Source organism: Natator depressus, chromosome 1, assembly GCF_965152275.1.
Source record: "Natator depressus isolate rNatDep1 chromosome 1, rNatDep2.hap1, whole genome shotgun sequence".
Classification (NCBI taxonomy): Eukaryota; Metazoa; Chordata; order Testudines; family Cheloniidae; genus Natator; species Natator depressus.
The window spans coordinates 275,791,899-275,807,860 of record NC_134234.1 but is presented as its reverse complement, the minus strand read 5'-3'; the positions used below and the strand labels follow the sequence as shown (position 1 = coordinate 275,807,860).

The following is a 15,962-nucleotide window of genomic DNA, read 5'->3' as shown; positions in this document are numbered from 1 at the left end:
TGTAAGTGAGAACAGGTCTTCACATGGTCGCAAGATATTTATGTGCCAGACGCGCTAAAGATTCATATGCCTTTTCATGCTTCAGCCATCATTCCAGAGGACATGCTTCCATGCTGATGACGCTTGTTAAAAAAATAATGCATTAATTAAATTTCTGACTGAACTCCTTGGGGGAGAATTGTATATCTCCTGCTCTGTTTTACCTGCATTCTGCCATATATTTCATGTTATAGCAGTCTTGGAGGATGACCCAGCACATGTTGTTTGTTTTAAGAACACATTTACTGCAAATGTGACAAAATGCAAAGAAGATATCAATGTGAAATTTCTAAAGATGGCTATAGCACTCAACCCAAGGTTTAAGAATCTGAAGTGCCTTCCAAAATCTGAGAGGGATGGGGTGTGGAGTGTGCTTTCAGAAGTTTTAAAAGAGCAACACTCTGATGAAGAAACTACAGAACCCAAACCACCAAAAAAGAAAATCAACCTTTGCTGGTGGCATCTGACTCAGATAATGAAAATGAACATGCATCAGTCTGCGCTGCTTTTGATTGTTATTGAGCAGAACCCGTCATCTGCATGGACACATGTCTCCTGGAATGGTGGGTGAAGCATCAAGGGACATATGAATCTTTAGCGCATATGGCATATAAATATCTTGCGAAGCCAGCTACAACAGTGCCATACAAATGCCTGTTCTCACTTTCAGGTGACATTGTAAACAAGAAGCAGGCAGCATTATCTTCTGCAAATGTAAACAGACTTGTTTGTCTGAGCGATTGACTGAACAAGAAGTAGGACTGAGTGGACTTGTAGGCTGTAAAGTTTTACTTATTTTATTTTTGAATGCACGGTTTTTTTGTACATCATTCTACATTTGTAAGTTCAACTTTCATGATAAAGAGATTGCACTAGAGTACTTGTATTAGGCGAATTGAAATATACTATTTGTTTTTTACAGTGCAAATATATGTAATAAAAATAAATATAAACTGTACACTTTGTATTCTGTGTTGTAATAGAAATCAATATATTTGACAATGTAGAAAACATCCAAAAATATTTAAATAAATGGTATTCTATTATTGTTTAATAGCGCAATTAATCGGGATTAATTTTTTTAATAGTGTTATTGATCACTATTAATTTTTTGTAATTGCTTGACAGCCCTAATATTAACTATATTATTATTATTTTATTTTATTTTATTATTTATTTATTATTTGTATAACCATAGTGCTGATAGCTCTATTCATGAACCAGGATATAAATTTTTAATTGTTTATATCCATGTCATTCAAGAATGTATATAATTTATTTGTTGTTTATATGCAAACATAATAAAAAAATATAATTTTCCTTAACAAATTTTTGGTTAAAAGTTTTGTGTTTGTAGAAGAAAAAGAAGAAATGTAACGTTGTGAAGACAGCAAAGTACAAAATATGAAATCTGATGTATGTGGCATAATTTTACAGTTAGTGCTTACTGGATTTAGGTATTTATTTTCCTGAAGATATATGTTTACATGTCACTCTGCAAATATAGGCCCTGCTCCTGCAATCTGCTCTGTGCTGGCCAATCATCGCACTCATGAGGACCCCATTTAAATTTGTGGGGTTCTGTATGAGTGTAAGATTTTGACCTCATAGATCTGATTGCAGAATGGGAGCCATAGAGAAGACTCATTTCAAGCCCCAAGGAACTCACAATGTAATAATTAGCATGTGAGTTAGCTAGAAGCACGTTGGTCGCACAGTCTGATAGGAGTAAAATTAGACCTATTAGTTGGGTTTGAGTTTATGGATGCATGCCTATCTGAAATATGACAGTAAGCATACACATCAAATCATCCCCTCTGCTTCTCTTATTTGCTAGTCCTGTGAGCAGGCCACGGTATGCATAAGTGTCTTATTCTCTTTGAGAACAGGGTGAATGGGGTGATGGCACAGTGTAAACCTATGACCTCAGAGAATCCAGACTTCAAACTGACATTTAATGTCAGTTACAGCCCTCATTCTGAAGGACTGTTTAACCTTTTCATCTTGAAAAAGTTTGTTTTTAAATGTTTTTTAATCTTAAGTTACTTTTTTCCTCTGCACATTTTGCATGTCCATGTTTCATTTTTTCCATATTTATATTAGTCATTTACATTTATTTTGAGTAACTTAAATGCATTTTAACTGAAGTTTTAAAAGGCATACTATTCCCTTGATTTCATTTAAACTAAATTATTTTTAAAAACCATTGTTAGAGCCTCCTTTAAATAGTATATCATGCATTTTAAAAATTCCTTAATAAAAAAATTATCAAGATATTTCTGCTCCTCGCTGATGTTTATATGGATCTTTTGGGTGGGCCTGACAGCAACAACAACAAACATGCTGAGGCCCACTCCTCTGCCCTGCCCCTCTTTTCTGTTTCTCCAGGAACTCTCCTGCCTCCTCTCTCTCTGTATCACTTCCAGCTTGGCTGCTGCTGTTACTGGTAAACACTCTTTTTGCAGGCCCTGGGGAGAGAGTATCCACAAAACAGTGAAGCCCCCACATCCAGTAAAGCACTTATGTATGTGCTTAACTACAAGCATTTGAGTGGTTCCATTGAAATAATGAACTACTGTTATATACTCAAAGTAAACAAAATTTAAAAATAGAGGAAAATAAAAGAATATTTTTCAGTATCGTAAATAGTGAAGGTCACTAGTAACAAGAGTAGGCACAAAACTTTCAAGTGAATATGTCATTTTAACTAATTCATCCAGACACTTCTGTCCACATAATTGAAATTTTAGTGCTATCCTTTTTATTTTCTTTGAGATTGCCTCTTGATGTTCAGTGATCATAACCTTGAGAGAGTGAGGGTGTGGAGTAGCATTGTTGGTAACATTGTTTCTTGCCATTCTCTCTCTTTCTTGGAATAGCATTATGGCTTCCTATGGTTTACCAGGTGTTTATTGTTCACTACGCATACAGCCATACACAAAGTGAAAAAGAGCCTGGAGATAGGGAGGGTTTGTCTTTACTGCAGTGTAAGCTCGAGGTATAACTTGAATGTTGTCCTTAACCCAATTTGCATCCGTGTACAAAAATCTCTAGCCCGAATTAAGCGTGTTTTACAGTCAAGCCCGCTAGCCCACAAGGGGGTGTGGGTTGACACCTGAGTGCTGCTGAACCTTGAACTAGTAACTCAGGTGCTGGGACTCCCCCAGTGCGTTCCCAAAATTTCCAGTCCAGGTTATTTGTTGTGTCTATCCACCCCGCCTTCAGAAGAGGGGTTATCTGCAGCCAACATAAATACCCCACTTCAACATTCAGACCCCTGCTTTGCCCGGGGCTCTCCTCATCTTTAGTGTTTGTTCTAGCTCTGCTATGAAATCCCTGAAGCCACTGTACCACCGGGCAAAGAACCAGAACTCCAAGTCTGGGGAGACCTCAACAAGCTCACTGCACTACAACCAGTTCAACTGAGTGTTCTCCAGTGCCCCAAGTACGGAACCCATTTACACCCTGGAGAGATCAAAGGCCCCTGGGGAAGTTGACTGAGGATGGAGGACCTTTAGGATGACCCAGAGCCAGGACTCTCACCTGCCACAACGATCTTAGGTGAGGTGGAGCCTGATGGTCACCAGTGGATGCCACAGCCACTCCAACTCACCCTGGACTACAGAGAGGAAACAGAGAAACAGATCAGGGAGAAATGGGACAGGGAGAAAACGGCAGATGAGCCAGTGTTGTCTCAGCCAGGTGAGGACTCAATTCGCCATTGTGGTTATGGTTGGGGAGAAATGCCATAAGGGGCCCATCATTGCCTGTGTAGGACCAGTCTCTACTGGGGGATGTGTAGGAGAGGACAGGCAAATGCCAATTATAGTTTCCTTCTAGACATGGAAACGACCATTTCCACTTCCCCCTCCCAGCCTCCATCCTTCCCCCCGAGGCATTTAGAGGGTGCGCTTCAGCTACTGGTGCGTCTGCATTCCTTGATGGGCATGGTAAACCACCACTCCACCCCTGGGCACCCATTAATGGTGCCTCTCCCATCCCTGCTGGGTGTGGCAACTATCATTATGCCTTACTCCTACCGCTCACCCGTACCCCCGTCTCCAATTCCTCTTTCCCCCTGCATCTACATAGGAGCCAAGCTGGATTCCAAATTAACAGAGATTTATTGTAAAATACACTGCTGTATGTGCACAAACCAAGCATTATTAATACAAGTATACAAATGCCTGTGAAGGCAGGATTGGCGATGAGTGCAAGCAGTTGCTGAGTGCATATATAGTAGTGTGCACTCTCTCAAGCTGGAACTAGAGTTCCAGCATTCAAGGAGACAGTCCATACCACTGTTCCCAGATACGTAAAGCACTTATATTGTTGGTATGGTCAGGAAACCTGGAAGTTAGCAAAGGAGAGATGGAGCCAAGTGAAGGGAGGCCTTGAGATAAAGGTTTCCACTTATACCTTGCTTGCGATGCACAAAATTAAAGGGAAGGTATTTTCCATTTTTTTTTTTTACCATGGACGGAAGGTTTACGTACTGTTTCTCTGCTTTACAGGCCCATCTGCACAAGTACATATCACCCACCCTTGCAGAAGGTTATTGACCATCAATGCTGGGCTACTGAATCAGAAAACAGAAGGAAGAAAACAAGGGACAGCCTGCTGATGGAGATGCATAAGGACTTTGGAAGGTGTCACTGCCTTTTCTAACTTCAGAGGTGGAAATGCTGGAGCAGGAGTGGCAATTCCAGGCTGCAGCTGAGAGGATGCTGAAGAAAAGAGCACATGATGACATAGTACATCGCCCATGACCATGCCATGGAAGAGCAAGACACCCAGCAGCAGTGTGATGAGAGTCAGAAGCAAATGGTCATGTTTCTGAGCATTATGGCCAGCAGGTGCCAGAACAACCTGGCCCCTGTACCAGCCCAGGTTCAGCACCAGACTCATCCTACAGCCACACGCTCTCCTCCATTATCCCACAAGCTGCAGCCAGCAACCTCAGGATGGGGCGGGGTTCGTCAGTTCCTGTAGGAAAGCGCCCATGGTTAGGTTTACCTTCATCACCCCACCCCCGTGCAACAATGGTGGAGTGATGACCATGTGCACTCTCCATACATGTGACACGGCACAGTGCCACTTGTGTGCATGACACTTGGCTTAAAGCAGCAGGACTGCTAGTGTGATTTATTTTGAATAAAATCTTTCTTTGTTGAATCCTTTGTTTCTGTGAGTGCTTTGGCCGCACTAGAGAGGGAGGGGAACTTAACACAGTTTTATTCCAGCATCACCATCGCAATAAATGCACTTTAAGAGAAATCTTTCCTGTGGGAACACTGACATAGACCATCTGCCTCTGCTGCTCCTACCCAGCAAGGGGAACTAGGAACTGGACAGGGAGGAAAGGATTGCCATCTCTAGCCTCACACCAGCTGCCTCTGCCACTGTAAACCCAGCATGGAGACTAGGAGAGCTGGTTGAGAAAAAGCCATGGATCCCACCCATTGTTCAAGAGTTGGATCCAGGGCTTTCCAACAGAATGCAGACAATCAACATGTGTGGAAGTGAGGTGCTGCAGTAAGCTTCCAGGTGAACACTACTTGCACCCATATGACTAGGAGGTACAAAAAATGTTTTCCTGAAATACATCATGGAAGTTTGGAAGGAACAGCTTGGAATAGTGCAGTGCTAAGAACCAAGGGATATGCCCCCAGAAGGCAGACTCCTTCGCTTGAGTCAGTACTGCAACCATGTGAACACAAAAAGAACGAGGAGTACTTGTGGCACCTTAGAGACTAACAAATTTATTTGGGCATAAGCTTTTGTGGGCTAAAACCCACTTCATCGGATGCATGCAGTGGAAAATACAGTAGGAAGATATATATACACACAGAGAACATGAAAAAATGGGTGTTGCTATACCAATTCTAATGAGACTAATCAATTAAGGTGGGCTATTATCAGCAGGAGAAAAAAAACTTTTGTAGTGATAATCATGATGGCCGATTTCAAACAGTTGACAAGAAGGTGTGAGTAACAGTAGGGGGAAAACTAGCATGGGGAAATAGTTTTTAGTTTGTTTAATGACTCATTCACTCCCAGTCTTTATTCAAGCCTAATTTAATGGTGTCCAGTTTGCAAATTAATTCCAGTTCTGCAGTTTCTCATTGAAGTCTGTTTTTGAAGTTTTTTGGTTGAAGAATTGCGACTTTTAGATCTGTAATTGAGTGTCCAGGGGGGTTGAAGTGTTCTCTGACTGGTTTTTGAATGTTATAATGCTTGACGTCTGATTTGTGTCCATTTATTCTTTTGCATAGAGACTGTCCGGTTTGGCCAATGTACATGGCAGAGGGGCATTGCTGGCACGTGATGGCATATATCACATTGGTATATGTGCAGGTGAACGAACCCTTGATGGTGTGGCTGATGTGATTAGGTCCTATGATGGTGTCCCTTGAATAGATATGTGGACAGAGTTGGCAACGGGCTTTGTTGCAAGAATAGGTTCCTGGGTTAGTGGTTCTATTGTGTGGTATGTGGTTGCTGGTGAGTGCTTCAGGCTGGGGGGCTGTCTGGGGGGCAAGGACTGGCCTGTCTCCCAAGATCTGTGAGAGTGAGGGATCGTCCTTCAGGATAGGTTGTAGATCCTTGATGATGCGCTGGAGAGGTTTTAGTTGGGGGCTGAAGGTGACGGCTAGTGACGTTCTGTTACTTTCTTTGTTGGGCCTGTCCTGTAGTAGGTGACTTCTGGCTCCTCTTCTGGCTCTGTCAATCTGTTTCTTCACTTCAGTAGGTGGGTACTGTAGTTTTAAGAATGCTTGATAGAGATCCTGTAGGTGTTTGTCTCTGTCTGAGGGATTGGAGCAAATGTTTTTGTAACTTAGAGCTTGGCTGTAGACAATGGATCATGTGATGTGGTTTGGATGAAAGCTGGATGGCTGATGTAGCCTTTGTCATGTGGCCTCAACCTAGGCTAATGCAAGTGGAGTACTTCATGTATTCTAACTGGAACTAATAATGAAGTGAAGACAAGCCCAGAGCAAGAGAGAATAGAAAGAAACTATACTAGCAAAGCAGTGCCACAACCTTACTCTTAAGATTAGAAGCTTTGTGATGTCTGTATATCACTGGTTATGACATTATGTAGCTGGAAATGCTTCCTGGGCCAAGAAGAATATTGTTTTCTGCACATGCTTTCATTGGTTGTGTGTATTGCTTACACTTATCTGCTCTTAATAATCTGATACTTTGCTATTCCAAAACTTCTTTGTGTGTGGACTAAGGAAGGAAGCAGAAGAAGAAATTTTTTCAGCTGTAGCGTCAGTTTGCCAAGAAGTCCTAAGCAGTTTGCTTTCATCTGCAGCCAGAATTAATTGTAAAATGTCCTATAATGATGAATCCCCAGAATACAATTAGTGCAAGTTACATTATTTTGCAAATTGCATCCCAGTAGCTCTTCGTGTCACCCTCATTATCTGTGCATGCTTTTCTAATATTTTGTCATGGCATGAGTTAGAGTTATCTGCCCCTTGGCTGCCAGACTAAATGGTCTCCCTTCTAAATAGATAGACAAGGTGAGTGAGATGATCTGTTTTATTGGACTAACTTCTGTTGGTGAGAGAGACAAGCTTTCGATCCACAATGAGCTCTCTACAGCTTGAAAGCTTATCTCTCTCACCAACAGAAGGTCCAATAAAAGAGATCACCTCACCAGCTTGTCTCTCTAATATCCTGGGACCAACACGGCTACAACTACACTCCCTTCAAAATAGGGTTTCAATGAACCACCAAATAGTGTTTTGTTATAGCTTTCAGGTAGGTTCACTACAGCATTCTGTGCCCAAATGCAAAACTGTTGAGAAAATATAAAGATACATTTTTAAAGCTTTGCATGAGATTTATAGCTGGTGAACTATTAAATCCAGAAGTTAAAACTCTGTTCTGTACTTGGAAATTTTATCTTTAAAAGTCAGGGTATTAATTCCTGCCCTTTGTCTGGTGCCCTGCATCAGAAACAAAGGGAATGGTGCTCTCATTCACAAGTGATTCGCTATCTTTCTATAGCTGGACATCAGAAAATTTAATTTAAGTATGTTGTGCCTGATTCTCCATTGCCCTGAATCTTGTATAGTCATTTACACAAACTCAAAGTGAGATTCCCACTAGCATTAACTTTAATCAGCTACATCAGGGGTTCTCAAACTGGGAGTCATGACCCCTCAGGGGGTTGTGAGGTTATTACATGGGGGTCGTGAGCTGTCACCCTGCACCCCCAAACTCTGTTTTGCCTGCAGCATTTATTATAGTGTTAAATATAAAAAATGTGTTTTTAATATATAAGGGCGGGGGGTCGCACTCAGGCTTGCTGTGTTTAAAAGTTTGAGAACTACTGAGCTACATTGAGGCAAAAGGCATTAACTTGTATCTACCCTCGGGAAAAGGTTTTGGTTAGGTCTGGATTGTTGTTGGGCAACTCTGACCTACCCTCGTCCTCTTTTCCTAATATAGACAAATTGCAAGTCAGGGTTCAGGTACATTAATGGGCTGGCATAGAGACATTTTTTCTTGTTCCATTTGTCCTGCACCTGTTCAATGTACCAGAAGAGGACTTTGTGTTCCAGTGCTGTCAATGTAGGTATTTCACTGTAATAACTTTGGGCTAAATTCAGCCTTCAGATATTCACATGCAAATCTTATTGAAGTCACTGGGAGTTTGGCCCTGTGTTATTCACAGAAATAAAATAGTTTCACCAGCATGAAAGTAAAGAAATTAGTCAAATGTTAAATTAAATGTATGTGGATTATGACATAGGGGTAATAGACATTAAGATTATTTGTTGAAAAACTAAAAGCCTTCACAGGAGAGGTCACAGCCAAGTTGGTAAAGAATCACAGTGCCTCCTTTAGAAAATGGTATTGCCATTTTTTGCAGTTTCATAATGTTTCATCATCAAATGTGCACGCACACAAAAAATCTCATTTTAGTAAATCAGCTAGTTCTGTCAATATATATTGCTAAAAAACAAAGAAACTTCTTCACTCCCCCCTTCTATTGCTGCCCCCACCCATTTTTTAACAAGACATAAACCCCAGTAAGTTAACTCTGATTTTAAGGAACTGTTGGTGCTTGTAGGGCCAAATACTGGAACTAAAAAGCAGCCCAAATGGCTGGACTGTGCACTTTACAGGATCTTGGGAAGAATCCTGTCCCCCTGGGGACACATCACAGCTGCCTCTAAAATATAAGGGCAGTGTTAGTCCTGACCACTAATGCACATGCTCACTGCTCTATAGAGAAGAGTGGCTGGTGGATATGCATAGTCATAGAATGGGACCTGTCTCTCTACCCTGAATACAAGGTAGAGTCACAGGAAGTCCTGGCAAAGCAGAGTCTGACTGCCACATGGGTGCATGTCCCCTAAATAGGGTCCCTAATTCCTGGACCACTGCAGAATTGCATGGTTCTGCTGGGTCATCTTCCTTTCAGTCACTGATGATTTGACCCATTGAGATTATTTGAATTTAATAGCTCTTACATAAAAAAATAATTTTTTCTCTTCTGTTTCCAAATTGGTAGTGTTATAAGCAAAGTAATGTATGGGTTCCCTCTGGTGGGTGATGTAAAATTCAGTTATTGTAATAGTCTCTATCAGTTTGAATAAAGTGTTTGACATTAATACTGAAGAAAGTCAGGGACTTTAGTCCTGGTGGGGTATCTTTTTGTCAATAATTTGTAGTTGGTACACTTCCTGTTTTTTTCCCCCTTGATATGTGTAAGTACATTCACTCTACAGAATATTTTTTTCTAAAAAAAGAAATAGTGGATAAACAAAGCCAAGTTAGAAAGAGACTCAGCCATATAAATGTGTAATGTCTACATAGGAAACTAGATAGAAAAGATATAAACATGGCTCCATGTCTAGTTGACAGCCAGTATCAAGTGGAGTGCCCCAAGGGTCGGTCCTGGGGCCGGTTTTGTTCAATATCTTCATTAATGATCTGGAGGATGGCATGGCTTACACCCTCAGCAAGTTTGCAGATGACACTAAACTGGGAGGAGAGGTAGACATGCTGGAGGGTAGGGGTAGGATACAGAGGGCCCTAGACAAATTAGAGGATTGGGCCAAAAGAAATCTGACGAGGTTCAACAAAGACAAGTGCAGAGTCCTGCATTTAGGACGGAAGAATCCCATGCACCGCTACAGACTAGGGACCGAATGGCTCGGCAGCAGTTCTGCAGAAAAGGACCTAGGGGTTTCAGTGGACGAGAAGCTGAATATGAGTCAACAGTGTGCCCTTGTTGCCAAGAAGGCCAATGGCATTTTGGGCTGTATAAGTAGGGGCATTGCCAGCAGATCGAGGGACATGATTGTTCCCCTCTATTCGACATTGGTGAGGCCTCATCTGGAGTACTGTGTCCAGTTTTGGGCCCCACACTACAAGAAGGATGTGGAAAAATTGGAAAACGTCCAGTGGAGGGCAACAAAAATGATTAGGGGACTGGAACACATGCGTTATGTGGAGAGGCTGAGGGAACTGGGATTGTTTAGTCTGCGGAAGAGAAGAATGAGGGGGGATTTGATAGCTGCTTTCAGCTACCTGAAAGGGGGTTCCAAAGAGGATGGATCTAGACTGTTCTCAGTGGTGGCAGATGACAGAACAAGGAGTAATGGTCTCAAGTTGTAGTGGGGGAGGTTTAGGTTGGATATTAGGAAAAAAATTTTCACTAGGAGGGTGTTGAAGCACTGGAATGCGTTACCTAGGGTGGTGGTAGAATCTCCTTCCTTTGAAGTTTTTAAGGTCAGGCTTGACAAAGCCCTGGCTGGGATGATTTAGTTGGGGATTGGACCTGCTTTTGAGCAGGGGGTTGGACTAGATGACCTCCTGAGGTCCCTTCCAACTCTGATATTCTATGATTCTATGATTTATTTGACTGCATTAAACAGGAATCAGTGTGGCTGACTTGAGCATTAGAGAATTGAAGTGTCTGTTTATGATTAGTAAATGGTCTGATGAGTTGTGTGGGTGGATAGATGGATGGATGGATAGATAGATAAATAGAGAAAATGAAAGTAATAAAGAAATACTAATTTATTTGTAAAAGATGATATCCTTCTCCTTTCTTTTCCTTAGAATTTCACCAGCCAAGACATTGACAGTGGTGTTGACAATAAATCTCTGTCTGCAGTATTAAACAATTTGGCAAAATGCAGCTACTATACGGTGTGGTTAACTGCAGACACTGCCTTTGGAAATGGAAACAAGACCAGTGAGATAATGCACGTGTATACAGATCAAGATAGTATGTAAACATCTCTATTTTAAATTTTCAAATGTACGTCCAAGCTTTTCATTATTAAATAGTTCTAGAACTTTTAAATATTATTGCATTCTTTCGGATGAAAAGGTTAAAAAGAAGTACTACAGTGAATGCCATTTTAAAAAACTGTTTACCATACTGTATCATTTACCTTTGCACGGGTTTGATGGTATTCTCTATGTCTAGAATGGGGATAGATCATTCTCATGAACCTTAGCATTAGTATCTGAAGGAGACCTCTTTGTGTCAACAGATTGAGCAGACGCTTAACTCCACGTTCCATTTTGAACCTGTCACCATTATTTTCTCCACCTTAACTATCAGGATAACCATTCTCAATACAAAACCCTACAGTTTAGCCTCTCTTTGGCCCATCTAGTTTTCATGGCAGTTTGAGAGTAAGCTTAATTATCAAGCAACTAATCTTTAACCCTTCCTAAAGGACATTTTGATCTGCTGAATCTCTTCTTTTTGTAGTGTAGCATCAAAAGCAGTTTTTCTTCTCTGGGCACAAAGACTGAGAAAATATCACAAAGATTTTCTCCCCTTAATAATTAACATTAACTACAAATAATTATGTATATATACATTCAAGATGCTTTGTTTTTTATATCAAAACATAGATGATCAAAGAAATGATTGTTTTATTTGTAGTCACGAAAATAATGTAATAAAATATTGAATACATAATGTTAGAGATTAAGTTGCTCCAATAGCAACACTTTGAGTGTTTATTTTTGTTACTTATATCAAACTCACATATCTTTATTTTTTGCTTATTAATCCCTAGTTCCAGATGGCCCTGTTGAAAGTCTGACATATCAAAATGTTTCTTCAACTGCTATAAATGTAAGCTGGCTTCCACCATCCCAGCCAAATGGTATAGTCTTCTTCCTTGTTTCACTAAATTTATGGGATACACAAACAGACAGTGAGCTATTGTCTCTCATTACTTACAATACAAGTGTGCTTTTGGATAAGCTGGAGAAGTACACAGATTATATTCTGAAAATCATTCCAGCAACAGCAAAGGGATCTTCTAAAATGCACACTGTGAAACTGCACATCAAAACTGAAGAAGATGGTAGGTTGAGGATTTTTTTTATTGCCAAAGAAAATTTATTAAAAGCAAATAGCCTTCTAAAAATTCTTGATCATTAGATTGTTTTCTTATGAAATAATGTTACTGATCTACTTGTTAATTTTTTTGTTTGTCAAATTAACTAATAAAGCAACCCACAATAACTGTTGTCATGCAGATTTATTGTAGTGCTTCATTGACCATGAAGTAGAAGTTAGCATTGATAAGAGAACAAAGTTAATTGATATTTAAAGATATTTTCCACCATAATTCACCTTTTTGTGGGATAACTTAGGTTTTTTGGTTTGTATGGTTTTTTTCTGTTTGTTTTCTCATTTCTTGTTATAGTCCCTGAATCTTCACCTGTAATCAGAACGTATAAGAATCTTTCATCTACCTCAGTTATGTTGTCCTGGGATCCTCCTCGCCAACCAAATGGTATCATAATAAGTTATGATTTAAAGTTATATGGACCAGAAAGGAATGATTCTTGGTCTACCTCCAATAATTCTATCATTCTAGAAGATCTTTTACCATTTACACTGTATAGTATTTTTGCTGCTGCAAGAACTATCAGAGGACTTGGTCCATATGCTACCTTTAACTTTTACACGGATGAGTCAGGTGAGTGATAAATAAAATCATATGATGCTCTTTGGAAATAAATTATGAAATAGAGGATACCAGAGCTGGTGCAAAGATGTAGGGCTTCCATGTGGCTGATCCTATCTTGGTGGATCCCCTAAAACCTTTGGGGCCTGGGGCTTCTGTACACCACTGCTTCTGTAGAAGGCAGGGAGACAAACCTGCAACATCTGGGGGACAAGTTTAGAGTGAATGCTGGGATTTCGTCCTTCGTCCACACTCTGCCTGTAGGTTTTACTGTAGGGGAGGACACACTCTGACCGAAGACTATTTAACTCTCACTACTATGGGCCTATATTAGTTTATTTCTCAAATTACACAAGAAAATAAATTTGAGGTGCCCAAGAATGGTGGCATTCAATGGCTCATAGGAGCCCCTTTTAAAAATTCTGCCACCAAATTGAAAGGAAGCGTGTGAGATTTCCCTGCCTTTAGCAGAGTTCACCCATTATAGTGCTAAATTATCTTTGCTAGAGATTACTTTTAGCCTTGGGCTCATAAGAATACCTGAAGATCAATTTCTTTTTGCCTTTGGAATGCATCATAATTTGCCAAGTGTCAATTATTTTTGGGGAAAAACAACCAACCACCCCCACCTCCACCCCCACCCGGAAAAATATTCCTTAAAAATACTTACAGACCCTTACAGGGTTTTTTCACTCCTTGCTCTATTTCAGATTACATTGCACACTGCCATCCCACTCACAATATATATATAATGCACAAAGTAGAGAGGGGAAATATGTGTATATATATTAGAAAGCGCTAATCTTAATTCTAGTAATCTTAGATGCTACTAGTAACAATAGTAGGTACTACATTTTAGGATACAGGTATGATACTTTGGTTGTGTACCTTTCAAACTAGACTGATTGAAGTGCTAGATAAGACTATAGTAAATAGTCTAGTGGCCCTTTGGGATGGAGTATGATCTAATGAGTCTCTTTCATACTCTCTAGAGCACTGGAGCAAATTGCCTAGGGAGGTTGTGGAATCTCCGTCATTGGAGGTTTTTAAGAACAGGTTAGACAAACACTTGATCTAGTTATACTTAGTCTGCCTCAGTGCAGGGGACTGGACTACATGACCTATTGAGGTCCCTTCCAGTCCTATATTTCTATGATTCTATAAGAGCATCTACTCTGTTTTTTTGCCAAATGTTTTCATACTTCCTTGGTTATGAAAATATGCTTTTGTTTAAATGACAAACAACATAAATAGATTATCCCATTCCTCACCCTTACTTTCTCCAACAACGTGCATCTTTGGTAAATAGAGTTTATAACAGGCAAATGGGACAAGAGTGAAGAGTTGTTGGGAGCTCTTTGTTAAAAGTATAGCAGTACAATATTGGTTCGGTTAAGCTCAGACATGATCTTTTTCTCCTACAAAGTATTCATATTTGCCTAAAATTAACATTGTAAATTTGAACTAACGAGCATTTTCTCCCACAGTGCCATTAGCACCTCCTCAGGATTTGACTATTTTCAACTATACTGCCCACTCTGTGTGGCTAAAATGGAGGCCAAGTCCCCAGCCAAATGGTGCTATTAAGAGCTATAGTTTTAAGATTCATGAAAACAAGAGTCAAACCATATTTTATCAGGTATGTTTATAATATTTAGTAGTGTTTTAAGTATTTGAAAAAATACATTTGATTTTTCTGGCTATCTGACTTATGTCTCAAAACCAAAAATATGTAAGGTCTTTTATATGCCTAGGTATGTCCTGCATTAATCAAAACTGTATGAACTCAAAACTTAGATGAGGTGATTTTCTTTTCCCCCCTAATGTTCCTTCATAAAAGACACTGATAAAAGATGTTATGGAAATGCATGTATATTGTGGGCTAAATCATATCCCTTAAGACACAGTCCACAGTGAGGGATTGTGTGGAGCTTCACACTCCTCCTCCCTCAGCTATATAATGTCTGTTGTGGGGGAAATGCACCTGTTGTTTCTTCGTAGTGCACTAATCGGTCCCAACCAAGGATCTAGGTGCCTTTGTTCTAGACCCTGCACATATGTGTAATTGAAAAGACAGTTCCTGCCCCAAGGCGTTTACAGTCTGCTATTATAACACATGAAGGAGTTCCCAGGATCCTGCAGGGTTGCGGGGGACATCATGTGGTCCTGATAGAATAGGGACAGAGCAGTTTCTATGTCTGTGCACAGGGAATTCAGTTTTGCTTACCATTATGCAGGACAAGTGAAAGCTCCTCCATTGCACATCTGAGGACAGGCCATAGGGAATCCGACAGTAGGCAGACTCTGCATGACAGTAGACAGAGTTAAATGTGATAGAGACCAGCAGTGGCACTCTGCTGAGATGTGTGTGCCACACACAAAGCTTCTTTCACGTTGTCACAAGAAGAGTAGTATATGCAAGAGAGCAGACTGTGTGGAGTGCAGCAGTGGGACAGGCAGACCAGTTCATGCAGAGGGAGATGGCAGCATGTAGTGGGTTAGTGGTGGTTCCTCCCCCTCTGGGTCAGTGGGGTCCGCCTCACTACGTCGCTGGGAGTCACCCACAATTAGGGAATTAGCAACAGCCAGGCTGTGGCCGACTGTACGGGCAGAGCGGTAGTCAGTTAGGGTCTCTACCCTGCAATCAGGGCCAAGGAGCAAATAGTTATGGGTCCACAGTTTGGGTGGGTGTAGTCAGGAGTCTATGGCTCGGGTCTGTATTCAGGGCCAAGCAGCAAGAGGGTCAGACATCTTAGCTCTGGCAGATGGCCGACGAACACAGGCTCCTTGGCCTAAAGAGGAGGGACTGCCACCCCAGGGGTGAGGTGGCAAGGGTAGGGGGATGCAGGCCCACCCGACTCCACTGCGTCCCAGCCCAGGGCCCTAACAGGGGCAGAATGGTCTGCCACTGGATCAGTGGTGAATCCAGCCACAACACGCTGACCAGATCTC

The 15,962-nt window shown here is 40.9% G+C and overlaps 1 protein-coding gene across 1 annotated transcript in view; it reads left to right on the top strand.

The window, feature by feature from the left end:
• The window catches only part of PTPRQ (protein tyrosine phosphatase receptor type Q), a 207,080-nt gene that overhangs the window by 101,057 nt on the left and 90,061 nt on the right, over positions 1–15,962 (top strand). The window contains exons 39-42 of the mRNA XM_074941974.1: positions 11,131–11,299; positions 12,108–12,401; positions 12,747–13,022; positions 14,498–14,649. Of these exons, the coding sequence (XP_074798075.1) occupies positions 11,131–11,299; positions 12,108–12,401; positions 12,747–13,022; positions 14,498–14,649 (891 nt within the window). The remainder of the gene's footprint in view (positions 1–11,130; positions 11,300–12,107; positions 12,402–12,746; positions 13,023–14,497; positions 14,650–15,962) is intronic.